This window comes from Neltuma alba, unplaced genomic scaffold (assembly GCF_004799145.2).
Source record: "Neltuma alba isolate B1F8T4 unplaced genomic scaffold, ASM479914v2 tig00003504_pilon, whole genome shotgun sequence".
Lineage (NCBI taxonomy): Eukaryota > Viridiplantae > Streptophyta > Magnoliopsida > Fabales > Fabaceae > Neltuma > Neltuma alba.
Genome location: NW_021633306.1, coordinates 13,747 through 39,026, shown reverse-complemented (window position 1 = coordinate 39,026; position 25,280 = coordinate 13,747). Strand labels below are relative to the sequence as shown.

General features: G+C 30.9%; 3 protein-coding genes across 4 annotated transcripts; 1 reads left to right on the top strand and 2 right to left on the bottom strand.

The window, feature by feature from the left end:
• The first annotated feature begins 5,805 nt into the window (after window positions 1-5,805).
• On the top strand, window positions 5,806-10,744 carry LOC114741729 (uncharacterized). 2 transcript variants are annotated; one of them, XM_028929982.1, is made up of 12 exons: window positions 5,806-5,980; window positions 6,063-6,161; window positions 6,247-6,331; window positions 6,530-6,599; window positions 7,361-7,421; window positions 7,550-7,603; window positions 7,914-8,070; window positions 8,181-8,274; window positions 8,812-8,921; window positions 9,535-9,641; window positions 10,317-10,427; window positions 10,544-10,744. In XM_028929982.1, the coding sequence occupies exons 1-12, from the start codon at window positions 5,891-5,893 to the stop codon at window positions 10,658-10,660; spliced, it is 1,155 nt and encodes a 384-aa protein (XP_028785815.1). In that variant the 5' UTR covers window positions 5,806-5,890; the 3' UTR covers window positions 10,661-10,744. The 2 variants fall into 2 exon arrangements, with proteins under 2 accessions (XP_028785815.1, XP_028785816.1); XM_028929983.1 differs by having other exon boundaries at window positions 5,927-5,980; window positions 6,085-6,161.
• Window positions 10,745-12,891: 2,147 nt separating this feature from the next.
• On the bottom strand, window positions 12,892-14,647 carry LOC114741724 (reticulon-like protein B9). Its single transcript, XM_028929977.1, has 5 exons — window positions 14,560-14,647; window positions 13,873-14,053; window positions 13,306-13,435; window positions 13,154-13,223; window positions 12,892-13,061 (listed from the first exon to the last, which is right to left on the bottom strand). The coding sequence occupies exons 1-5, from the start codon at window positions 14,645-14,647 to the stop codon at window positions 12,892-12,894; spliced, it is 639 nt and encodes a 212-aa protein (XP_028785810.1).
• A 2,490-nt stretch (window positions 14,648-17,137) lies between these two features.
• On the bottom strand, window positions 17,138-19,057 carry LOC114741728 (uncharacterized). Its single transcript, XM_028929981.1, has 3 exons — window positions 18,879-19,057; window positions 18,574-18,779; window positions 17,138-17,679 (listed from the first exon to the last, which is right to left on the bottom strand). The coding sequence occupies exons 1-3, from the start codon at window positions 18,969-18,971 to the stop codon at window positions 17,382-17,384; spliced, it is 597 nt and encodes a 198-aa protein (XP_028785814.1). The 5' UTR covers window positions 18,972-19,057; the 3' UTR covers window positions 17,138-17,381.
• Window positions 19,058-25,280: the final 6,223 nt, after the last annotated feature.

Sequence of the window (25,280 nt, the reverse complement as noted above, 5' to 3'; positions counted from 1 at the left end):
GAGAACATATATGTCAACCAAATATTTTATTTTTTAAATCAAAATATCTATTGTAAGGTGGTGAAAATTGTTTTAACTCTTTATCATCTTTTTTTGCCAACATATTTATTATCATTTTGGAATGAAATTTTTTTAATTAAAATTGTGTCTGATCTTTGGAGATTATTGCCCCAAAGTGAACAGTGATGATTGTGAGAGCTAGTTAGAAAATTTATGTTGATTATAAATAAGAGTTTCATCCAATTTGTTTATAAAATTTATAATTTTTTTAAACCATGCCAATTGGTGGGACATGTTAAGAGAATTTTTATAAAAAGATAGTTCTAATACAAGTGATTAAATAGGTTATTTAAGAAAAATCAAAACATATTCATTATAAAAAATTAATTTAACTAATTTTTAATATATGTAAATTAGTTATTATCTTCAATCTTATACAGTAAGTGTTGGGTAACTAATTTATAAGCCAAGAACCACTAAGTGAGCGTGTGAAGTACGAATGTGTGGCGTGAAAAGATAACTAATCTATAAAAATTAAAAAATTAATTAATTATTTATAATAAATATGTGTTGATTTTTTTTCAAATGCCTCATTCATTCATATTAGAAACTTGTTTTAATTGATTAAAACCCATCTCATTATATGCCATCAATATTGTTGTTTGGGAAACTAAAATTTAAATTTGTGAAGCAAAATCAACTGAGCCCTGTATTTGAAATCAAAATAAATTTCTCAACTGATTTTATATTTTAAACATAAGAGTAGAACATATAAAAATAATAAATTTTGTAGACTGACGGCTAAATGTGACTTTGCAATTGCATAAGGTGCCTATGAGTAATCACCAAATTAGGAATTAATGACTTTTCAGTGGTCCCCACAATACGACACGCTGTGAACTTTGCTACTTGTCGCACTTCCGGCTTGCCCGCGTGTATAGAGAAATGTGGTACCATCACCATGTGTATTATTATCAGTAAATCATGTTTTATTTATAAAACCCAGTTTGTAGATTATAAATAAGACCTTATAAATGGGATCAATGTAATATTATTGTTATTATTATGATCATTATCATCTTCTCTAATAATTAATATAAAAACTAAATAACAAATTTGAGAAAAAAAATCCAAAAAAATATATATTAAATCACACTATAAAAAAAGTTTTATATTTAAGACCAGAAGAGTAGTAAGTAAAATTGATTTAAAATTTTAAATTTTAAAAAATGTTTTCTTAAAATTTTTCAAATTAAATAAATTAATTAAGTTTATTATTTATAATAAATATGTGTTAAATTTTTTAAATTATTTTTTATAATCATATGTACTGGCATTAATATGAATATTTTTAATGCATATAAATAAAAAAAGAAATAGATAATAAATACTCCTCCGGTCCTTAATATAAGACCCATTTAACTAATTTCATTAGATTAAAGAAGTTAGGTAAATTAGTTAATTATAAGACATGTGACATGTTTTTTCTAAAATACCATAATCATCTTTCTTAATATCTCCTCTCCCTCTTCTACTTGATTATGGTTGAGGGAGTATCCATAGGGATACTTTAGAGAAAATTGATAAATATGAAAAATGGGTCTTATATTTAGGACCAAAACCAATTCAATAATTGGATCTTATATTAAGGACCGGAGGAGTATAAAATATGTTATTTTAAGATGAGGTATAGACGTTGGGAAATTATAAATATCACGAAACGAGAATAAAAGCGCGCGATAAATTTGGACGGGAAGTATGAGGGTGAAGGTGTGCGATTGGCCGTTTGAGAGGCACCCACCCGCAAAAGAAGAGCCCGTGGGGCGTATGTAGGAAATAGTATATTTGGATGGGCCTACATGTAAATTTGAGAAAGTGTAGGCCTAGGTGTCCTCTTTTCCTACGCGATCCAACTTGGAACAACCTCTCTCTCGCGCGCGTGCTCTGTCTTTTCATCGCCCCTTTTTAATTCTAACTTTTTTCTCTTGATACAGTTCTCTTGCTTTGTTAATTTGGATGGAAGGTGTGGTATTTCTTAATCCTATTTATAGAGATTCTTTAATCCTATGTAATAAAAAATTACTTATACTAAATACTTTTTAATAGTTTTTTAATCTCAATCCTAATTTTTATTCCTTATTTTTAATACTTTGTATCAAACGTAACCTTACTGGTTACAATCAAACCCACATAATAGGCTAAAAATATACATTTAGTTCTTTAATTTTATATAAGATTTTAGTTTAATTTTTTAACTTTAAAAAGTATACTGTTAATCCTTTAACCTTAAAATTATTAGTATTAAATGATATTTTTTGTAACAATCATGATTGTTTTGAAAATTAAACTTAATATTATAGTATTTAGTTATATTTTATCAACATTCAAAAACTCAATATTATTATTTTTTGTTAACGGTTCTAGGGTTAAAGGACTAAATTTTTTTTTAAAAGTTAAAAGATCAAAATAAAACCTTATATAAAGTTAAAAGATCAAAAATATATTGTAATCCACATAATATGATTTAGCAAGAATTATCAAGAGGTTTTAACAAAAATTAATTATTAAACGACAAGTGACGAACCTCAATCTATTATTACTTCTTATTCTGAAATTTATCATTATTTACTTTTTATTTATTAATGAATTTTATGGTAATTAAATTCTTCATATCATCTAGGTCATTTGCAACATTTTAGATAATAACTTCCTTTTTAGAATTTTTTTATTTATTAATTTATCCATTCTTTAAACTATTCTGTATTTAAATTAGTTTATTTGAAGTAATTTTATGTTATATAAGATAACTATATGAAAAGAGTTTTGTACAGGGAAACGTAAAAAAAAAAATTGATTATAACATTTTCCAAACACCCCCTATGTAATATGTATGATAATTATTAATTATAGGAACAAATAATATATATACTACCTCAAATTTTATGCTATATAAGATAATTATGTCAAAAAAAGTTATGTATGGTGGAAAAAAACTAATTGATTATAGGATTTTCCAAACACTCCCATGTAATATGTATGATAATAGTTAATTATTAATTATACGAACAAATAATTAATATATATACATATATACACACACTACCTCATATCTTGAATATAAGAACTAGATACCTAATCTGTGAATATTAAAAAATTTAGTTAAATTATTTTTTTATCATAATTTATTTGTAATAAATGAATGTTATTGTTTTAAAATACTTTTATTAATGATATGCATTTAAATTACTCATTAACACGTGCAAATGTCATAAAGATTTTTTTTGTCAAGCAATTATCATATGGATTACTTGATAGCAAAATAAACAAATATTAGAGACAAGATAAATTAAAATATTACATTTATTATCAAATTAAATTTTCAACTAACATACATAGAGTATTAAGGACCTGAAGTAGTATCTAAACCAACAAGTTCTGGCACAGATAGTTAACTTTAGTTCAATCCCAAACAACGAGCATGAAAAAGAATGGCAGAACTTATTTATGTGATTTCCAGGTCTGGAAAATAAGTTTAACAACTCGAGTCCTTTCTCATATAAATGATATATATATATATTATATGTAGAAATTTGTATTATTTATAGAGTAGTATGAGTAATAATTCATCACGAATCGTAGTTATACCGAAAAAATGTTTAACTAATTTTTTTTAAGAAAGCAGCGTTGAAGTTAAGCGGGATCCTCAAGTAAAGAAAAGCAGGACCAAAGCGAGAAATACTGTCATCGAATGGAGCCCAGGGTCCATTATATTTAATGGCAATGTAAAAGGCACACATGCTTTTCCCTTTACGGCCCCGGCATTCAGCATCGTACTGTTTAAAGCCTCACCTTTTCAAAACTACGCATCCCATAATTCACATCATACATGGTTTTATGTCTGTATATATGTGTGCGTGCATGTACCTAATGGATTGCGCTCAGGCATCATAAATGTTGTAGCATTTCCCTTGGCTGTGTTTGAAAAAGAACTTCCAGCTTATTTGTTGGCTGACTTATACCTAACTTTTTAATCATGATTTACAAAATACGAAATAAATATATGAAAAGAATTTTATCTCATTTATGTGAAAATATTTATAACCATTTTCATGTGTAATCACGGATCGGAAAAACTCCCCTCACACAATTTCAATTATGTTTGATTTAACTTATTTTAAGTGATTTTGTATTATATACTCCCTCTGATCCACAATATAATCGCTTCTAGAAGAATAACTTGATCCAAAATATAAGTTTTTTGAAGAGTAATTAATATTTATTTATCAATTTTATCCATGTAATTAATGTTTAAATATAACTTATTGTATTTTTCTCTCTTATTCATAACCTCATTCAACATGAATAAATTTGGATAAAGTTTTTAATTTGAAAACACATCTTTTAACTACCATTTTTTTATATTAATTAATTAGTTAAAATTATTTATATTGTGGAATGGAGGGAGTAAATTAATTATTGGAGAGTAATTTTGTCTTATAAAATGTAAAAGTAATTTTCAAGAAGAAAAAATTAATACGTTGTTCCAAGAAAAAATGTAGTAGTTATTAAAAAGTTTGGCAATAAGTGAATGAAAATAAGAAACTATAACGAAATCAACACTCTCATTTATTATTAAAATTTTTTAGTAATTATTTGCTTTCTATATGACCTCATAGTGATTTCTTTTTTAAAAAATATATCCAAACTAATAGTTCAAGATGGAGATACCCAACTTTCAATTTAATAAAAGATATAAGAAGTCTAATGTCACAAAAGGATAGATATAAAAAGTTTTCTCATGTTTGGAACAAACAAAAAAGTTTTCTTATGCGTGATTGAAAAATAAGGTATGATCATGTTTTTAGGTAAATCAACAAATATGTTAATTGGCTTATCAGTTAACTCTTCAAGTTTAGTGTTTTTACATTTTCACCTTATAAAATCATGTCGACTTATTGTTAAACTCGTACTAGTTGTAAATTCAGCTGAACTTACGAGTTCACTTATCAAGTTTACTGTTTGTATGCTTTTAGCTTAGAAATTCAAGTCAATTTGTTCTCAAACTCATGTTAAATTTTTTTAATTTATTTATGTTTAGCAACTTTATTTATAAATTTCATAGAAATTTCTTTAATAATTATGATAAATTATTAGGGTTGATAAATTTAATTTCATATATATTTAAATGAAATTGTTATCATTTTTACATTTTAATTATTTAATTATATATTTTTAATATCAATTTATTAATAAAAGTAAATTCTAACAAGTTTATCATTCAAATTTACATCCCTAACAAGAGTTTGTTTAAACTCCTAAGTTTGAAAACCTTAATTATACCTATAATGTGGGGATATGAAAAACAATCATGTTGGAACTACTAGGTGAACAAAAACTTTTTACTCCCGATCATTTGTATGAGTTTTTGTTGTTTTAAAATATAAGATCTATTTTGTAATATAATTAATGAAGCATTTATTGTGTTCTTTTCTCATTAACAAGTTACAAACAATTTTTTTGTGATAAAATTTTAATTAAAAAGTTGGGCTCACTCACAAATTAGGGAAAACCCGCCAATTAATTTATATTGATACTCTCCATACTAGGAAATTTTTGGAATGTCAATTTCATCATAGAACTTTTTTTACAATTTAATATCAAATCAAGCAAAGGACTAAATTAAAATTGTTTTCTATTTGACAAAAAATCATGCCCTCTTAACTCCTCCCTAAAACATTTGACTTTTCGAGTTTGATCGTAGTTTGCTAATTTGGCCTAAGAAGTTTGAGGTCTGCAAATCTAATCTGCTTTCAGTAAGCACTTTAGAGCGATTTTGTCTTATCTTCCGCTGAGAGATCATCGAACGCCGAAGAGAGACCCGTTGAAGATAATGACGGACGTTTGTATCCGAGCCGTTGTAGGAGCCATACACTCGAGCCCATTTCAGGCCGTCATTTATCTCTCCGGCGGAGCTTCGATGGTCCTCTCTCTTTCTCTGTGATTGTGTTAGTGTAGACAATGTTGACTCCGTTTGTAATCGGAGTCATGTTGAACTTGATCAGGTATTGGGTTCGTTGCTTTCAGTTCCTGGGGCCTCAAATACGGTGCTTGAAGCTGTGATTCCTTACTCCAGGATGTCAACGATCCAGTTGCTTGGCAAGGTCTGTGTTTGAACTGTTCTTCTGAGTGATCCAATTTATGTTTCTTAAATTTTCAACGTTGTTATTGTTGTCTTCGTTCTTCCAGATTCCACCTCAGTTTTGTAGCCAACAGACTGCTGAAGAGATGGCCTTGTTGGCTTACAATCGTGCTCTTAAGCTTTCCAGACCAGGTCAGCTAATAAAAATAAAACTTACCCTCTTGGGTTCAGTGTTTGGTCCTCTAAACATTTGATAGTTGGTTTTGACAGCATGTCGCTATTCCAACCGGTTTCTTCTTTATTATTGCTGACTGATATGGCAAAATTGCTGTCATGTGAATTGTATGATTTGGACTTGCTTGTAAATATATACATGGTTTGCCTCATCAGGATCCCCAGTTCTTGGTGTGGGTTTCACTGCTTCTTTGGCTACTACGCGTCCTAAGCATGGGGAACACAGGTAATATAGAATTTTTGAGTTATCTGCAGAACGGGTTATTTGCCTGGGATTCAGCCTAGGCAAAGTTTTCAATGCTTGTTCGTATTTGCTCACCTCTCAAAGGAGTAACTTGTTGATCAGAAATTGGCATTAATGTTAGTTGCCAACTAGCGGGTTTACTGCCGCTGGTGGTTCAATTCTTTGTTGGCCTAAGTTGTTAGAACTTTGATCCAATTAGGGTACTCCATCTGGGGGATGTTCTTTTAATTTTGATGGGAACAAGTCTACAAGTTACTCTTGCAAAACTTAGCCAGAGAATTATTAATAAGGACAATTTTGTATCTGAGTGAGGGTAGAGGTTAGGTAGAAAAAGGTTAGGTGGTAATAAATCATTTTATGTGAGGATAATTTTTTCCTTCGAGAAAATAATTTTCTGCTTCACAGGAGAGATTAATCTTTTTGTTGTTGTATAATGGCATGCTGTGCTTAATTCTTGGCTTTCAGTGTGAATCATATATATTTTACATTTTCTTTAGCTGCAGCAGGGAGTATGTTGGCCATTTATAATAATGCTCCAAAATCTTGACTCGATACAAGCTGATATCAACTGTAGTTAGAAAAAATGCATTGTAAGGACGTTTGGCCTTGTAAATTGGTCTCATTTTCTTTAAAGAGGTCCTTGTCAGATCATGCTTTCTCCCCTCACTAAATGTAGCTCCTCGTCGTATGATTTTTTGGCCATGTAATCCCAGCTGAACTTCTTCGTTTATATTCATTTATAGATTTTATGTGTCAACAAGGACAGCTGACCGTTTGTGGATGTCAACAGTGACCTTGGCCAAGGTACTGATGGACCTGAATGTTCTATATATTCTTTGTTTTGATCATGAACCTAAGAATATAATAATCACTTATCATGCTGTTTATATGCATATTTAAATTTATTTATTTTCCTTGCTGTTCCAATTTAGGGATTGCGTACCCGAGAAGAAGAAGAAAGAGTCTCTAGTAATCTTTTACTCAAGGTGAGTGGCTGACGTGAGGGGAAGTTGTCCACATATTAGTTTGCCATTTATGTGCACTGATGAGCTACTTCTATTTTCTTAATTATATAACTTGTTTTCATATTATGCCTAACAAACAGTGGAGTTCTCAGATGATATGACTGGAAGTATTTAGCAACAAAATCACCTTTACTATTCTGGGAAAAACCTTAGTTTATTCCTTTATTTTATTTTTATTTTTTATCCTTTATCCTTTATCCTTTTCAATATCTTTGTTTTTGGTCTCCTGTTTTTCGCCCTTTTCTTCACCTCTTCTCTGTTCTGGTTTTAGGCAATTGCAAACGCATGCAAAGTTCCAGCAACATCTATCTCTGAGCTGACTGAATCTGATGTATCTGATGAATGTGAACAGCAATTCAATGAAGATCAAGAATTAGAACAACTGATAAATGGCCAAATATGCTTTAAAATCTATCCATTTTGTAGTGGTATGACCAATTTTTTCTAGAAGAATGAATCTTAAGAGAGTTCAAGCAACAATTAAATTGACATTTGAATGACATTTTTTCTCTGTCCCCCCCCCCCCCCCGGGCGGCAGAAGCTAATGCATCAGCAGAAAGGAAAATAATTTTGCCTGGTTCTTTTAATCCATTACACGATGGGCATCTCAAGCTTATGGAAGTTGCCACTGGGTAAACAAGCTCGTTTATGGTCATTGTTATTTATGTAGCTGATTTTAACAACCTAATACATTAACCATGTAATATATTATCCCTATTTAAGTAGTTCATTTGTGTTATTTTTTTTTTATATGCATATATTTTAATATATGCCTTGCAAAAGTTAACATTATTATATACGTTGAGCTTTGAGACATTAATATTTGCCCATATAACTTGGCATTAGCTGTTGAATAATTTAAATAATTTAATTTGATTAATAGATTGCAAATAATGGTGTAAAGAAACACATTTAACCTATAATAGGCTGTTCTTTTTTATGTGTAAATTAACAATGTTGTCAATGTTATAATTTTCAGATATCTATCTAGTAAGGTAGTGATGGTGTGAAGTTAACGCTGATATTATCATGATCTTGAACTCACCAGATTATATGTTCTTTTGAAAATTTGTTTATGATTGCTTTTTAATGGCAGCCTGTTCAAATTTCCTTGCATCTGTTGTTAATTTCAGTCTAATATTTCACTCATTAAGAGCTCATCTATGCAGCATTTGTGGTGGTGGCTATCCATGCTTTGAAATATCTGCAGTTAATGCAGACAAGCCTCCATTATCGGTGTCTGAAATAAAGAATCGTGTCAAGCAGTTTGAAAAAGTTGGTGAGCTTCATTTAACTTATGCTTGGAGATTCTTGATACGAAGTGTTGCTTAGTTCTAGATGCAATTTTGCTATAAAATATCTGTTCATGTGCTAATAAATGATGGACTATATTTCCTCTTTTATGTCTAAGGAAAGATTCTTGGATTTTGGCCTACCGTATATTATTATTGGTAGCATACAGCTGAAGTAGTGTTTGCGTGATTATTGATTCTCTGTTCCCGGTTAGCTTTTGTTTATGTTACATCTGATGCAAGTGCCACAAAGAGAAAGCAGATAACTAATGATGTAAAATTGTTTCATGCAAGTGCCGCACAGAGAGAGGAGATAACTATGGTGTAAAATTTGGTGAATAGGGGTCATGTGTTCTGTTAACGTTGAAAGTTCAGAATCAGTTCATTTGGTGATGTACGGAGATCTTTTGTTGCTATGACATGTTCTTTCAAAGATAATATTCTTATATGCTGGCCAAAGGAAAAATGTATTTCAATTATGTGTTTTAGCTTTTGCCTATCATCCTGTCATGACACCTGAGCTTAAGATTATTGTGTTTTGTTTAGTACTGTTTACCATATAATTTAAAGTTCTAATGTTACTGTCTCCTTCATTGGCAGGAAAGTCAGTAATAATTTCCAATCAGCCTTATTTTTATAAGAAGGCTGAACTTTTTCCAGGCAGTGCCTTTGTAATTGGTGCTGACACAGCAGTGAGGCTTATTAATGTATGAGCATACCACTAGAATAAATTTTGCAGTGAACTTGCAACTTCATGCACTTCTACTACGTGGTTTGTTATATTGATCTTGGCTGAGAACATAATTGAGACATTGGGTGATATAAAATATGGCGTAGTTTAAATTGATCATGGTTGGTGGCTGTGTTGCACATCTGTTTCTGCTTCAACTATGAAATGGTGGAAAATAAGTCAAACATATTTTCCAACAGATATTGACTTGCCTATGAATATGGATCCATGTAGCAGATGTGAATATGTAATCTTTAATTAGGGTAATCTGAAGGTAATAAGATGAAATATTATAATAATTCTGATGGGTAACAAGTTTTTTTAGGTCTTTTTGGTAACCTCTTGGAAACAGTATAAGGTTCATTTAGTACCATAAATATCCAAAAAGATTATAAAATTGTAGATTGAAAAAAATTCGGAAAAAGAATGGAGGAAACAGATCAAGAGAGGAGAACAGGAGATATCTGATTTTTGTTTCCCATTGTTCTTGCCCTCCCACTAGTGTTGTGTTATTGTATCTGAAGGGGTTACAGATTGGCCAAATTATTAGTTTATTTCCCTAAATTTCAAGTTTTCAGTTTTATGGAACAAGTGTGCCTTTTTGTTAATGAATTTAATTATCTAGTCTCTTCATGTTCTTTATGATATGTAGCCTAAATACTATGAGGGGGATTACAACAAGATGTTGAAGATACTCGGTGGTTGTAAAGATACAGGATGCACCTTTCTTGTGGGTGGTCGGAATGTAGAAGGTGCTTTCAAGGTGCTTGCTGCATAATAATTTAGTAACATTGTTTCTTAACATTTTTAATTTTTGATCTTGGCTTTTTTGTTTATATTTTTATTCTATGTCAGTGAGACCGTTCTATGATGCTGTAGGTTCTTGAGGATTTGGATGTTCCTGAGAAGCTAAAAGACATGTTCATCTCTATTCCAGTTGAACAGTTCCGCATGGATATATCTTCCACTGAGATACGGAAAAGAAGCGGAATGTAAATATTGGTATAGTTCAGAGTCCTATATACTCACAGTAGTTATTACAAGACTCAACTCAAAAATAATCACGTGTCTGTACCCATCGACCCAGCGTGTGTCATATATTTAATTATACAGGTAAAAGCAAGCCAGTTTTACTTTAGCATGTACTCTTTTGAAAGATGAGAAGAAAATCTTAGGAGAGTTTGTGTTTCAAGTTTTGAATTTTCGCTTTATTCACCAAAAAAAGGAGAAGAATATCGCAAATCAGAATCGAAGTTGCAGTCTATGGTTCAAATGCCAGAGGCATGCGAGTACTTTTTTGTTGATCGTGTTCCTACAATGCTGAAAAAATATGGTCATACATGTTCATAGAATCTCTTCAGTGGACTGGAGGACACACACTAGTATGATTTCCTTAACTAGGCTGCTCCTTGCCTCTACTAGGTTTCAGTAAATGGTGTATTGCAGGAGACACTGAATATGAATGTATAGTGCATTAAAGTTCCTGGCAATTTATCCTTTTTTTGGAGTGCTGATAATTGTCCCTGATTGAAAATAATTGCTTGAACTTCTGATATGTAATTTCTTTTTGGGGGAAAAGCGGGGTTTGTTTGCATATTTGACGTAGTTTGCGATATTGGTTTTAAAAAAAAAAAACTGGAATCTTGAAAAAGAGTCCTATATTTTAAGATTAAACATGTTGAAATGTGCCCCAAATATTTTACTGATATGTGTCTTAAATTTATTAAAGGGTGAAGGAATAAATTTACCCATTGTAATATTTAAAAGGAGCACTAGGCACTGTAATAAAATGTTACGTCTAAAAAAGAGCTTAAAAATGTCACTTCCGTACAATTAATCAATGCTGACTGATAGTTTGAAAATGTTGACCAAATTAAGTGACTAAGAGGGTATATGTGTATATGATAAAATGTAACATGATTGTGTCTTTTGATTAGGAGAATAACATGGTAGAAAATTGGAAGAAAAAAAAAATCACGTGCTAGCAAAAAATGAAAAACAATTCTAAAACTATGGCTCCGTCATTTCCAATCTCAGCTGTCTTCATCTTTCTTCGCCACCACTGTCCTCTCCGTCAGCGATAACTATAGCATCATTTCCTCAAGACTAAGACAACCATCCACAGTGTTAAGATCTTCGATGTGAGTCCTCGAATCCTGCAAGCTTTCACCCGAAGTGGCATCTCCATTACCGTTACAGCACCTAATGGGGACACTCTGTCAAGCTTTTGGTCCCCGTCATGAGAACTCTCCATAGAGCTCTGAACGCTAAGGGAATCGAAGACATCAAGGTATTCAAAATCAGTTAGTTTTTCCTTTTTTATGGCAAACCCATCCCCGCGGCTGGCTATGGTGTGGCGGCACCACCGCCAATGGTGGAGCTAACTAGAGCAAACCTCTTCCCAGCATGCCATAAAGACAGTAGGCAACCCGGGGGTAAACATGACAAGCATTGTGAAACGAATCTTAAACTAAACTTAGACAAGCTTCTGTGATGTAGAAACAAAAAAAAAAATTTCAAAAATTCATCATATGCCCTCATATATCTCAGAGGACCGAGCTTCTCATTTATCATCATCATCAGCATTTCACGTTCTTATCGTATCCTATACACCTTTGTTTGGGAAGATCAAATTGCTGGTGACCTGATGAGTTTGGATTCGGACAGGGGAAATAGTGAATCTGTGAATGCACTGTGGAAATAATGAATTCAAATTTTCTTTTTTGATGAAGTGAATTCCAATTCTTTATTTTCTCTTATACCATAATTTCAACTTCAGATCACACAACCAGGGGGATGGAAAGAGATAGAGAATGGTGAATAGAAGGAAATGGAGAGAGAGAGTTTGTATGCTTGTGTGAAGAGAATGGTGATAGAAAGAGTGTTAGGAGGAAAGCAATGGGGGTCACGTGTTGGGGAGAGAGAAAGAGTGAGAGTAAGCTGGTATTGAGTTAAATATGGGAACATTGTGTGGGACCCACAAAAATAAAAAGTAACTGACGTTTAGAAGAATTAACAGAAATGACATTGTTGTTCTGTTTAAAATGTTCATTGCACCCCGCATCTTATTATAGTGTTTGGCGTTTTTTTTATTTTATAGTACAATGGATAAATTTGTTCTGTCATCTTTTATTGAGAGATTTCAAGAGTGACATCGTTGGCATGTACATGGTTACAGCATTTTATTTGCAGATCAACCTGATTTCAGAAATTTGTTTACATAATAATCATGTGAATTTCTTTTCTTTCACAGGTCCCCTGGGAATCTTGCTGAGAAATTTAGAGTCCAGTTTCCTGAACAATCTGTTCAAATCTCTGTTGCCTTTGCCTGCTAGATAATTTACTTCATATTCATACTGCTCATACATAACTGGTAGGGTCATCATGCAGAGGAAAGCTGCATAAAAGAATACATAGCAGACCAATTAGAGTTATGTTAGAAGCTTAATGACTTTACCATGATATAAATGCATCTTTTGTTATTCTTACTGATATAAAATAGATTCAGAGCTGTGAAGGAAGCCCCAACAACTGACAAGATCCAGAGACCAATGAGTGTCTGAAATTCAAGAACTTGATGTTAGTTAACAAGTTATTGGAGAGAATATTTGTGAGAGAAATTGAAGAGAGTTTCTAAATACCATGAATAAGAGTTTCAGATCTTTCCCAGTTGAAATCTCAAAAAATGTCCTCATGAACCAGTTGAGTCTCTTGAATAGGTATCTCCAGGTTGATTCTGATATTCCAACTTCATAGATACATGGAGGACTCCTGCAATACAACTAATTAATCTGCTGTATGGAGATTATAGGAGGATAGGACTTCAATTTTTCCCCCCAAAAAAAAATATGGTTATTTTTTTCTAACCAACAAGCACATGATTGACTCCAAGCTTATAGTTTTATTGGAAAACTGAAAAAAAATATACTTGAAGTATAAGCGATTTTTTTGGGGGAAAAAAACAATTATCTGATATATAGTACCAATATATCATAATCATGTTCAAGTGTCGCCAAGTATAATCGGAAGTAATTTTAAAATATGACTTTTTTAATTGACAAGTGTTAAATTTTTAATTTTCTTTAAAAAGAATTAAGTTCTTTCTGTTCTGCTCAATTCAAGCACCGTTAATTTCTTGTTGAAACTTTTGTCCTTGTTGATAAGAGAACTACAAATGAACACCAGTATGAGGATGAGCTATACATTACCAAGTGATAAGTCCTGCAGAATTATACCACAGGAAGAAGAAGAGAATATTGAAAATGAGGAAGTAAGAGAGCAAAGTAATAAAATGGAATTCCACCACTTCAAGCAGAAGCCAAATAGTGGACATCCCAACTAAGATCACAGCCGATAGCTTCTTGTCCTTCCACATCAATATATCAGCAGCTGCAAAATCAGTTCTACAGTATCAGAAGAAAACACACTTTTACAAAAATGATAATAATATACTCCTCTGGTTCTCAATGTAAGATGTAATTAACTAATTTGAATAGATTAATGATGTTAGTTAAATTAGTTAATATAATTTTTTTTTCAGCCATTGTCAGCCTTGAAGCTTTTCTCTAGTAGAGATGTTTCCAAATTGAACTTATGAACCTCTACTTATGGCAAAAAAGAAAGAGACATTCTCCATAGAAAACAGATGTATTTTAAACTCAATATGATAATATCTGATATCAGATGCTTGTATTTAAGAAAGCCATGCATGAATAAGAATGGGGTAGGAATTTTTTACATTGTAAAGTTTTTGTGTAATTCAATAGAGTTTATTTCTTTTTCTGCAAATTAATTAAGCTGCAAGAATTATCCACGTAGATTGTAGCAGAAAATATAAAACACACAAAAGAGAAAAGAAGGAATAAAAAGAAGTTTAAAATTAGAAAATATCTGACCCTTTCTTCCACCAAGAACGGCATGAAATGGCCTTTGACGGCCAAACAACCTTCCTTGACGTGAAGCTTCATGTGAACTACTTGCCATTGCTGCAAAAACAGATCTCTGAAACTCTGTTGACGATTATGCTTTTTGCTTAACCAATTTATTTGTGAAAATTAATTGTGATTCATGGGGCCATCATTAAGACTATATATATAGCTAGTTATGTACACAACCAAAGATGGTAAAGTCTAAGCTTTGATGCAAAGAAACAAACTCTATATAATGAAGGAAAGGAATGACTTAGCCATGGCCTTCAAGTTTTAGTTTCACGTGCTCTTCATACATTTACCCACATTCATACTCCTTAATGAAAATCATTTTTAATTACTAAAAGTATATTATACCCACTTATGTCATATGCTTGTTGAGTGATTCAGATGTGCAAGGTATCGCAATTATTTTAAAAGAAAAAAAAAAGAAGAAGAAAAGGAAAAAGTGTGTATTGGTTTCATCTATGCTTGAAAGCTGACATTATTTTTATTTGTATTTAAATAATTATGATCTCCTCCTTTCAGCTTACAAAAATTGAACTGGCCACTCTCTAAATGTGGGTCCTTTTATTATTGCTCAAGTTGCTCCAATCCTTTAGTATATGATATTTCTTAGTTATTCTCTTGAACAGGTGTTAAAATTCTTAGTTCTTTTCCTGCATCTTTTTCTTATTTATTTTCTTGTTGTTCATTCTGATTAAAGGCATTTGTGGAAAAAATTTAAGACTATTTTTTTTACCTGAGAAAAGGCTATTAACTTTTTACAAATCGACTTATATTTGAGACCACAAAAATCTTTTAGATGACGTCTTAAAGATATGAGGGAGCATAATAATATTAAGATTTAACTGACTCTTCAACTTTACTTTTTCAGTTTTGGCTAACATATTAGGACCCATTTGGAATAACTTATAAGTGACTTTTGTGATTTACAGAATATAAGGTAAGGATGTGAGAGGAGTTTTGTCTCGACTTACATAAAACGCTTTTATAAATGATCTCAATCGTGATAACAAGCAGGGCTTAAGATTACTGAATTCTATTAAAATTTTGATTTGGTAAAAAACGGGACTATGTCTAATAGAAGGAGTAAATCTCTCACAATGTGGTAAACTAAAGTTTAAATTCCTACTGAAAGAAGTGCTCACATTTAGTGTCTAATATTGCTTCTAATAGAATTATCCTCAACAAGAGAACATCTATGCGTTGGGAAAAAAGAAATCAATTTGGTCAAGATTTATGGGCTTAGTAGGGTTAAATTTAATTCTGAAACTGGGAGAGAGATACTGATAACCGAGTCTGACCTTCATTAGGCGCATCACCAAATCTGCCTGCTTAAGGAAAACCGATTTGGTTGGATAGTCTTTGACGGGTATTTTATCCAGTTCATAAGCATTGATTAGAAGAATGTCAATTAATTATAAATAATTAATGAATATGTTAAATATTATTTTTTTAATAAAATTTACTGTTAATAAAGAAAATAAATTTAATGATTTCTTAGTTCCTCTTTTACCGAAATATTTTGATATTCCTCTACATACTACATGCTTTTCCATTTTAATCTACATATCAAAAATGAAAATTCCTTGCATAAATCAAAATAATTAATTATTAATTTTGAAATTATATAATTGCAAAGAAATAATTAATCAAAATTAATAAGCAAGTCTACATAATTTCATCATTTTTTTAAGATTTTACAATTTTTTTCATTGCATCCTTACAGTTTTTTAATTATATTTTAACATATTAGTCTCTATAATCATAATTTATTAATTTGTACAAAAATAACATTAACGGCGTAACTTTCACTTTATATACACTTTGAATTATTTTTTTGCATATGAATATAAATTAAATAAAAATAAGCCATATTACAAAATATATACAACTGTAAGGAAACAATTATGAGCAGAATGATTTATTTTTTATGTCAGTAATAATTGAATTATCCAATCATTTTACTATTAAAACCTACAACGCACCTTAGTCGGCGTTCGCATGAGCCCAATCAGCATATTATAAGTATAGGACTACGGCTATAATCAAAGAAATTGTCAGGATCTAATAAGAAGAAAAAATTGTCAAATCCTAATTAAAAATCAGGTGAAATTATAATACAAATTAATTAATTTTCTCAATAATTAGTCCCTGAAAAATATAAGAATATTGTTATTGATGAATATGACTCATTTAAGACTTCATCCAAACCAACGTCCACCCTAATTAAAATCACAAGACTGACAATACAAAGCACGCAATTTAATGTCATGAGTGAAATGGCAGTGTCACAGCATTAATATTGTGTGGCTTCACAGATATGACATAATTGGTGGTGGTTAGTTTGGTGATCACAGCAGGAATTAATATTGTGTGACTTCATAGATATGCATATTAATAAATATGGTTGGTTTATTCTGAGCCTCAGAAGAGAACTTTGGCTTCAAAATTGCAGGCTTGATCCTAATTATTCATCAGCCATCAGTATCCCCAAGCAACGCAACCAGCAATCACAAGTCACTAATGAAACAAAGTGCAATAATCTGAGAAGCAAGCTCTCAAACTATAACATTAGAATGAGAACTTTAAGATGCAAATGAAGATAACATAGCTCATACTTTTGAAAACTAACATTAATTATAACCAGAGCAGGAAAGTAAGAACAACCATAATATACCATCTATATATATATCTTGTTTGCAGCAGTACCCATAATAATACATTATACATCCTCCCATAGCCACCAAAATTGCGTAAGACCAATCCATGCCATATATTTCATTTCAGGCCTTTTCAAACTCTCCACCTTGTTGGGGATGGTTGAAATTGGAAGTGGCCAATCCAACTCCTTCATTCCGGTGCTTCTCCCAGCCACCAGTATCAGCCCTGGCGTGAGTGCAGTAGTACACAATGGAAGCCAACAAAGACAATAATGTCAAGGCAGCACCAGCTGCAAACACTCCTTTGCGAAGAGTTGCACAAGATAAGTTGTTTTGGCCGAAGATGCCTCGGTACTTTGTGTGGTATGCGTTCCTTGCTGATCCTGCTATCAAACATGCCTCTGCTCCCAGAAATGTAATCCTGATATTTCCATTCAAAAGATCATCTCAATTTTCGCATTCCATTTCTATCCAACGCTACATCAACACCTACTAGTTTGCAAACACAAACGAGCTAACTGATTTCCATCCACTAGTTTGAAAGATCCCACTACTTTGCATTTTCCCCTCTAGATAAACCTAATATGAAATTACCCTTCAGCTTCTATACCCAAGAGTTGACAGCAATATACCAACATCAATAGATGACTCTCAGATCTAATCTCAATATGTCGGTACTACGCTTAGGGGTTGTTTGTTTCAGTTGCTTGTAAATACTTTCACACAAGTCAAAACAAAACCTCACTTACTTCTTACATCTAACTCTGCAAAATTACTCCCAAAAAGCTAATCCGTTATTGGTTGACGGTAATATTAATCTCTGTTCCCATCACTTTGTTTTTACAGGCGCATACTATACATGCTTTGACAGAGCTCAGTTTAGTACCTTCAAGTACTCACCCTCTAGTTTCTTTCTTTCTATAAATAAAGCAATTGAAATTTCCCTTCAGCTTCTATATAGCTAGTTATAATGATAATGATTAAAAACTAGACTTTCACAATGAATAAAAAGATGTTAAAAGACAAATATATACTACTACTTTCGCAACAGCTTATAGGTTAAGAAAGAATTTGTACAAATCGCACGGCGTAAGATAAATCGAACGATTTTTTACTAATAAATTATTGACTGTACTACTCTATTGGGCCCTAATTGACTCTAATCTGTGATAGAGAAGCATAGATGTTGATCAGTTTACAGATATGGAACTGGCGAAAATGAAAGATAGAGAGAGAAATAGGGGATAAGGAACATGGACTTTGAAGCGTCGAAAAAGGATTGAAGAAAATAGAAATAGAAATTAATGAGATTTACCAGGAGAAAATGAAGAAGAAAGTGGCGCAAGTGGTGGAGCAACCAGTGACAAGCCCTTTGCCGAAACAGAGGCATCTGGTGACACCGTGAACCACCACCTGGCTGACCAGCAACAAAGCAAAAGCCGCCAGACCGTACACCGTCGACGCATCGGTGTCGTAAACGCAGAAGGTCCGGTCGTCGTACTCATCGGGCACGATTTTGGCCTGGAAAAACCGAGAACACGAACAGTAGTAAGGTTTCACTACTTCATAGCATGCGAATCAGTACCAAAAAAAAAAGAAGAAAGAACAGAAGACGATTACTTTACTACGACGGCGTTCGGCGCCGACGGCAAGAACAAAGGCGATGAGGTGGAGGGAGACGACGGTGGCTAGAATTGGGACGGAAACGGCCATGAGTTCCTCTCACTGTCTGTCTGCTTCTTCACGCTCTCTCTCTACCCCCTCTCTCTCTTCACTTCACTTTACCGTGCGTCGATGCTGCTGCCAAAGTGATGATATTTTAGTCACTTCACACGTTATTTCATTTTCCGGCTTTTCATGGAATAATAAATATAATAAATCCAAATATCTGCTCCACTTTTGTGGCTTTTCTCTCTTTATTCTTTTCTTCTTCTTTTTTCTTTTTTGTCAGTCATTTTATTTGACCAAAACTTGAAGATAATTATTTCTGGTAATTAGTTAATCATTTTTAAATTTTTACTTAATTAGTTCATTAGAGTTTTAGCTTCAATGATTTAAAAGTAACAGATTGTGAAAAAATAAATAAAAATCACTTGAATGATGAATTTCATAGTTTAAGTATAATTTCGGGGGAAACATATACTATAATTTTAAAAATTAAAATATTTATTATAAGTGCTGCAAAATAAATTTAAAAATTATATAATTCCAAACTTAAATCCATCAATCAGCTTTAGCTCCCGCTCGTTAAGTCAAATCATAGACCTCATCATTAAAAGACCCACCCCCTTCAATACCGCGCATCTCACCTTATGTAAATTAAGGGGGAAAAAAAAAGCTAAAAACTTCTAAATTTTAGATAAATTCCACGTATTTGTTATGAAAATTGTCAATGTCAATAACGAAACATATGGCATCCTATGAATGAGTTATAATTTCACAAAAACCATTTTAAATTAGTTGCATATGATTTATTTAAATTTCATGTAAGAAACTTTTTAAAAAATAATTTTAATCTAAATATAAGAAGTCGACAAAATAATTTAAGATAGATTTTGTTTTTACTTTTTGTTAGAAGAAAACAATAATACCATTTAAAAAATTACTACGCTACTATGTAATAAATATATTTATTATAAATAAATAATTTAATATTTTAATATATTTAAATTAACTAGTTAGTTTTTATGTTAAGAAGCGAAAGTAATAGCAATTTTCATTAAAAAATAATAGTCAAGACAACATTTATCCATTTATGACAAAAAATAAGAAGTTATTAGAATTAATTTATACTTTTAAATGTCAGGAAGGGTTAGGAAAACACAAAGAAATTGTAAAATTATGAAATTAAAAATTAAGTATTTTGTAAAAAATCTATTATAATTTGTCATTAAATTGATGTTAAAACTCATACAGATTTTGTCACGAGTCCTAATCTATGATTTTGCAATTTTCACAATTTTTTTAAAGAGTTATAGACACACATTTAAAATTCAGAAAAATTGTTTATTACTAAAATTAGAAAATATCAAAATAATAGCTTCAACTAAAATGAGATCTCAAATTTGGATAAAATGATCTTACTGTCACTCACTTTTTTCTTTTAAAAAGAGAATCTATTATTCCCTGTAGCTCATAATATGAGAGATTTTTTAGAAAATAATTTTAGTTTGAAATATAAGAAGTCGACAGAATAATTTATGATAAATTTTCACTTTTACTTTTTGTCAGAAGAAAGAGAGTTATAAATGTTAAAAAAAAATGAGAAAATTTTCCGATCACATAAAAGTAAAGCAGATGGCTTTTATTTGCTTACAACACATTTAATGAATTAACTGACAATTCTTTATTTGAAAATTTAACTAATGTCTTATATTATATAAATTAAAAAAAAAAAAAAAGTAGATTTGTAGAAGCTCTCATGTTGGCGGCAGCCGCGATAGCTACCAACAACTTTTGGTAAAACTGGTCATGGCCTGATTTGATCCCATCAATTTTTAGTTTTCCAGAACACTCCCGCCATAAAACACAAAATCTTCTTAATAAAATATTATATAAAATAAATACTAGGTTTTTTTTTTACTAAAACATAAGTATCTTTCTATTAGAGGCAATCCTATTTGAATACCACGTTGTGAGAGACTAGCCCATTCTGCTAAATCCAACCTCGTTGGTAATAAATACCAAGTTTTGACCATAATACATTAGCGATTGTTTCACCACATTGATAACTCTGTTACAAGTTTAATAAAATTCTAGGGCAAAGAATTAACTACAAAAGATTACTCCTCCGCATCTATTTACAAAAGATTACTCCTCTGCACCTATTTATAGACAGAGAAAGAAGATATTTTTTGATCCTATTTATAAGGTACTGAGAAAAAAATTTTATATGAATGTATAATTTTACCTTTTATTTATTATTATGTTAACTTGTTTACATAAGATAAAATGTATATTAAATAGGGATAAGTTAAAAAGCTGTTAAATTTTAAATGAAAGTTAATAAAATTCAAAATTGTTCTTAGTCTATGTAAAACATGTTAGAAGTGACGTTTAAATAAGACCAAACGAGTAGTCATTAATTACAATGTACTGATTATTAACCACAACAAATTAACACTTACTCAATCTTTTCACCAAGTTTACAACTCTAATACGAGCTTAAGAATGTTATGGGGTAAGGGATTTAATACAACAAATTAGTCATTAGCTATAATCTAATGAATATTGGCCGTAATATATTAACATTTTCACCGATAGGCTTACAACTCTTTTATAGACTTAAGGGGTATTTAATAGAAATCAAATTATAATTTTAAAAGTAATTTTATAGTATACGAAGTAAATATATAAGAAGAGTTTTGTCTCAACTTGTATAAAAATCCTTTTTAAAAGTGCTTTAGAAAGAAACCAAACACTCCCTTAAAGAAATTCTGATGTAAAGAAACTGACTATATAGTCTTTGCATTCTTTTTTATAAATTATAAATAATCGAATTAGGTAGATCAAAACACTATTCGCAACTAATTAAAAATAAAAATTATATAAAAATGCAATTTAATTTTTTAAAACTAGTTATATTAGTTAGGAAAGACTATTTTGCAGATACTTATAGTTTTCCTCCATTTTTAATTTGGTAGCTATACTTTTTTTCAAAAAAAAAATCCTTCAACTTGTTTCTGTTTCTGCCAATACCGTTGCCTCCTGTGCTTCTGGATATCCCCTTGAAAACGTACTTGAAGACCCGGGGGGGGGATTGACGGAAGAAGTTGAAAGATTTAGAAAAAAGAAAAAAAATTTCCCTATCATTTACAAACCACATTTGCATGAGAAGTAAGGAGGGAGAATCTCATAAAACTAAGTTCCACATCAAGTTTAATTGTCACACTTTAATAATTTTTTATAACACTTGAATTACAAATAATAATATATTTTTGTAGAAATTTTTATTTAGATAATTTTAAACTTTTTTTTTTTAGATTCTCCTATGTAAAATCCTTTAATTATTATTGTTATTATTATTTTTTGTTATGTTTTCAATTTCTCCTTATCAGGCAACAGCCTAGCTAGTCTCTGCTTAAAACATACTTCCTCCTTTAAATTTTTTTTTTTTGCCAACTACTGTTAGAATATTTTTAAAATGATTCACAAAGTCGTGTGTAAATTTATTAAACTAATAGATTATAATCTCATATAAATTAATATATGTATATGAAAGATTATGGAGGAGGTTAAAGAACTGAAAGACTCTACATATTAAATATCTTTTAATTATTTAAATTATATTGGTTCACAAACTAACATATGATGTAACTTTTTATTTAATGAGGTATTATTACAAAAGGCATCACTTCGTCGTGTCTATATAAACCCCTATCGTCATTTCATTTGCATATAATACAACAAACTCATTGCCGTTGTCTTTAAATGTGTGTAGGGAGGGAGTCATATTATTACTTTGTAAAAGTCATTCTTATCTTGGCTTTAATCTTAAAAGTATAATTCATATTTAAGGATTTTTATTGTACCCTAAAAAAATTTGTCAGTTAACCCAACTTACATCTTATAAGATAGAAATAAGTGAAAGAAAATTAAACTTGAAGAAAAATATTGCTTATATCTTAAAGATATGCCACGCCACTTTTTTTCATCATTTCATCTTGTTATGCTCTTCAAAAAAATCATTTTCCGCCAACAACTACTCCTCTGAATTTTAATGAATCATATTTCAACTTCCGAAGTATTTGGCATATGTGTGTTCTTCTCTCCCTGTAAAACCCCCTTTTTTTGTTGGCCGAACCTTTAATTTTTATCTTATTAGTAGCTGGTCAAAACATATTTTGTTAGGACTTAGGAGTATCACTTCTCCCCCTTCTAATCCAAAGACGCTTTAATTAGAAAGATGGAAGGCAACAAGTCAAAATAACAGCTGCACCACGGTTGGCTGCAGCATATCCGCTTCCAATCCCGCCGCTTTCCTTCCCTGCTTTTGCGCCTTCTTCTTTTTAAATTTTAAAACATGTTATAAGAAAACCGCATTGTAAATTCGTTTAGTTTTAACTTTTAAATATAATATTAGACGGATAATTAATTCACACAAATGAATAAATTAATTATTTATAAAAATAAATTGATTTTGGTAAAATATACCTTATTTTAATATTTTAATTATTTGTATTTTTTTCCTATTGACACACGTATTTCTCTATTAGAATAATTTTATTTGATGCACTGGTAAGCTTTGAATATTTTTTTTGTCAAATTAAGAAAGAATAGCTCTTTTTATTAAATTCGTATTATTGTACATACTAATATGGGTAGTTTTAAAAAAACATATGAATGAAAAGAAGATTAATGTATGTACGAAACTCTTCAACTTTTACATTTATGACAAATAAAGTATTATTTACTTTTTTCAATATAAAAAAGAGAAGAAATATAGTAACCATTAAGAAGGAGTTTGACAAACCCTCACAATTACTGGAAAAAAGGGTATTTTTAAAGGAAAAACCATATTGGAGTATTTATACCTTTTTTTTCAATTTCAATTTGATACCTATGTGTTTTTTGTTCTTAACTAAATCTTTAATTTGCTCTATTAACATCATTAATCCTTATGTAGAGATTAAAATATCAATAGAACAAAGTTATAAGAGCTAATGTTGCTAAAAGATAAAATTAAATGTTTAATTAAAGAGAAAAAACACATAGGTACCAAATTAAAAATTGAAAAAAATATAGGTACCTTCAATATGGTTTTCTTTTTTAAAAAACTAATTCAAAACAGCCAAATAACTGGAAAGTACTTATGGCTTATCTTGGACAGGTTCTTACGGATCGCGTGGCAGTACCCAGAAGGTACTTTGGTCTCAAGTTTTCTGTTTTTTGGTCAAAAACTTTGGTCTCAAGTTTCACGAGTTAGAGATATATGACCTTGATTTTTTTAATATCAAATAAGTAAGATGCTTTCCGTGTGTGGAGTTTATGGGACCCAAAGAAATCTATCAAATCACGCCCAAGCTTCAGAGGACGTTAGGGAACTTTATAACTTCTTCCACAAAATTATCCCATCATGTGAATTTATAACTTTTGTTGAATTAATTTCTTTTGGGGTTCTCATGGAGACAAGAAACGGATCCATCTTCCTAACAATAATAAGCTCTTTTAGCCAATTGAAAAGGGTAGTTTGGGTCTCAGATCTTCTAAGGTCACTAAATCGAATTCTTTAGACTCTTAAGACCAATATTTTGACTTAAACTTCCCCTCAATTATTAAACTCCCGTATAATTCTTTTGGATCTAAAGATATTGCAAAGTACGCTCATCTTATAATCAAAAATTAGCTTGGAGGGTAAGAAATAGTGAGTCAATTCTACTAAACAATCATCTTTGGTGGTCCATGTAGTTTGATCAACCACAGTAAGTCTTGTTGACAAGGCGAATGATCTATTAATACATGTACTCTGTACGCGAAATTGCTTAAAATGGTATCATCCTTTGGTTTTTTTACTTTACCCTTGGCACATTGCAAAGGATATCGGGGGTGTTTGGATGGAAAACCAAACCATGATTTCAAAAATATTTTTATGGTTTACAAATAAATATGTAGATGAATTTGCCTCGTTTTACGAAAAAGTGCTTCTAATAATAATTTAGAATCTTACACAGTCAAGGAGGGGTCAAAATTTCTGTACCCCCTACAATCTTCAAGCAATACAAAATGATAAATTTTTTTGGCGAGTTATTTGGAAATTTCCACTACCTTTTAATTACATGCTTCAGTTTTAGAAGCTTCTTAATTCTTCTTTGCCTTCTAGAGACATTTTAGAGAAGCATCGTCTTCCTGTTCATGAATTTTGCCCTTTTAGTTTTCATATTAAAGAATCTTTAGAGCATATTTTTTCCCCATTGTTTTTTGGAGCCTTATGGTTTGAGTGTTTTTTTTACAAGAATTTTCTCTTCGGGCTTTCCTGAATGAAAGATTTAACTTAAGAATCTTCTTTGGGAATTGCATGATTCT

Bases quoted from the DNA above. Each gene is read 5' to 3' on its own strand.
- LOC114741724 (XM_028929977.1), bottom strand. From the start codon at position 14,647: ATGGCAAGTAGTTCACATGAAGCTTCACGTCAAGGAAGGTTGTTTGGC. The intron at 13,224-13,305 runs GTATTTAGAAAC...CTTGAATTTCAG, and splicing joins ATCTGAAACTCTTATTCATG to ACACTCATTGGTCTCTGGAT. The intron at 13,062-13,153 runs GTAAGAATAACA...TCTTTTATGCAG, and splicing joins TCTGAATCTATTTTATATCA to CTTTCCTCTGCATGATGACC.
- LOC114741728 (XM_028929981.1), bottom strand. From the start codon at position 18,971: ATGGCCGTTTCCGTCCCAATTCTAGCCACCGTCGTCTCCCTCCACCTC. The intron at 18,780-18,878 runs GTAATCGTCTTC...CGGTTTTTCCAG, and splicing joins CCGAACGCCGTCGTAGTAAA to GCCAAAATCGTGCCCGATGA. The intron at 17,680-18,573 runs GTAAATCTCATT...TGGAAATATCAG, and splicing joins TTCTTCTTCATTTTCTCCTG to GATTACATTTCTGGGAGCAG.
- LOC114741729 (XM_028929982.1), top strand. From the start codon at position 5,891: ATGACGGACGTTTGTATCCGAGCCGTTGTAGGAGCCATACACTCGAGC. The intron at 5,981-6,062 runs GTCCTCTCTCTT...GAACTTGATCAG, and splicing joins TCTCCGGCGGAGCTTCGATG to GTATTGGGTTCGTTGCTTTC. The intron at 7,422-7,549 runs GTACTGATGGAC...GTTCCAATTTAG, and splicing joins CAACAGTGACCTTGGCCAAG to GGATTGCGTACCCGAGAAGA.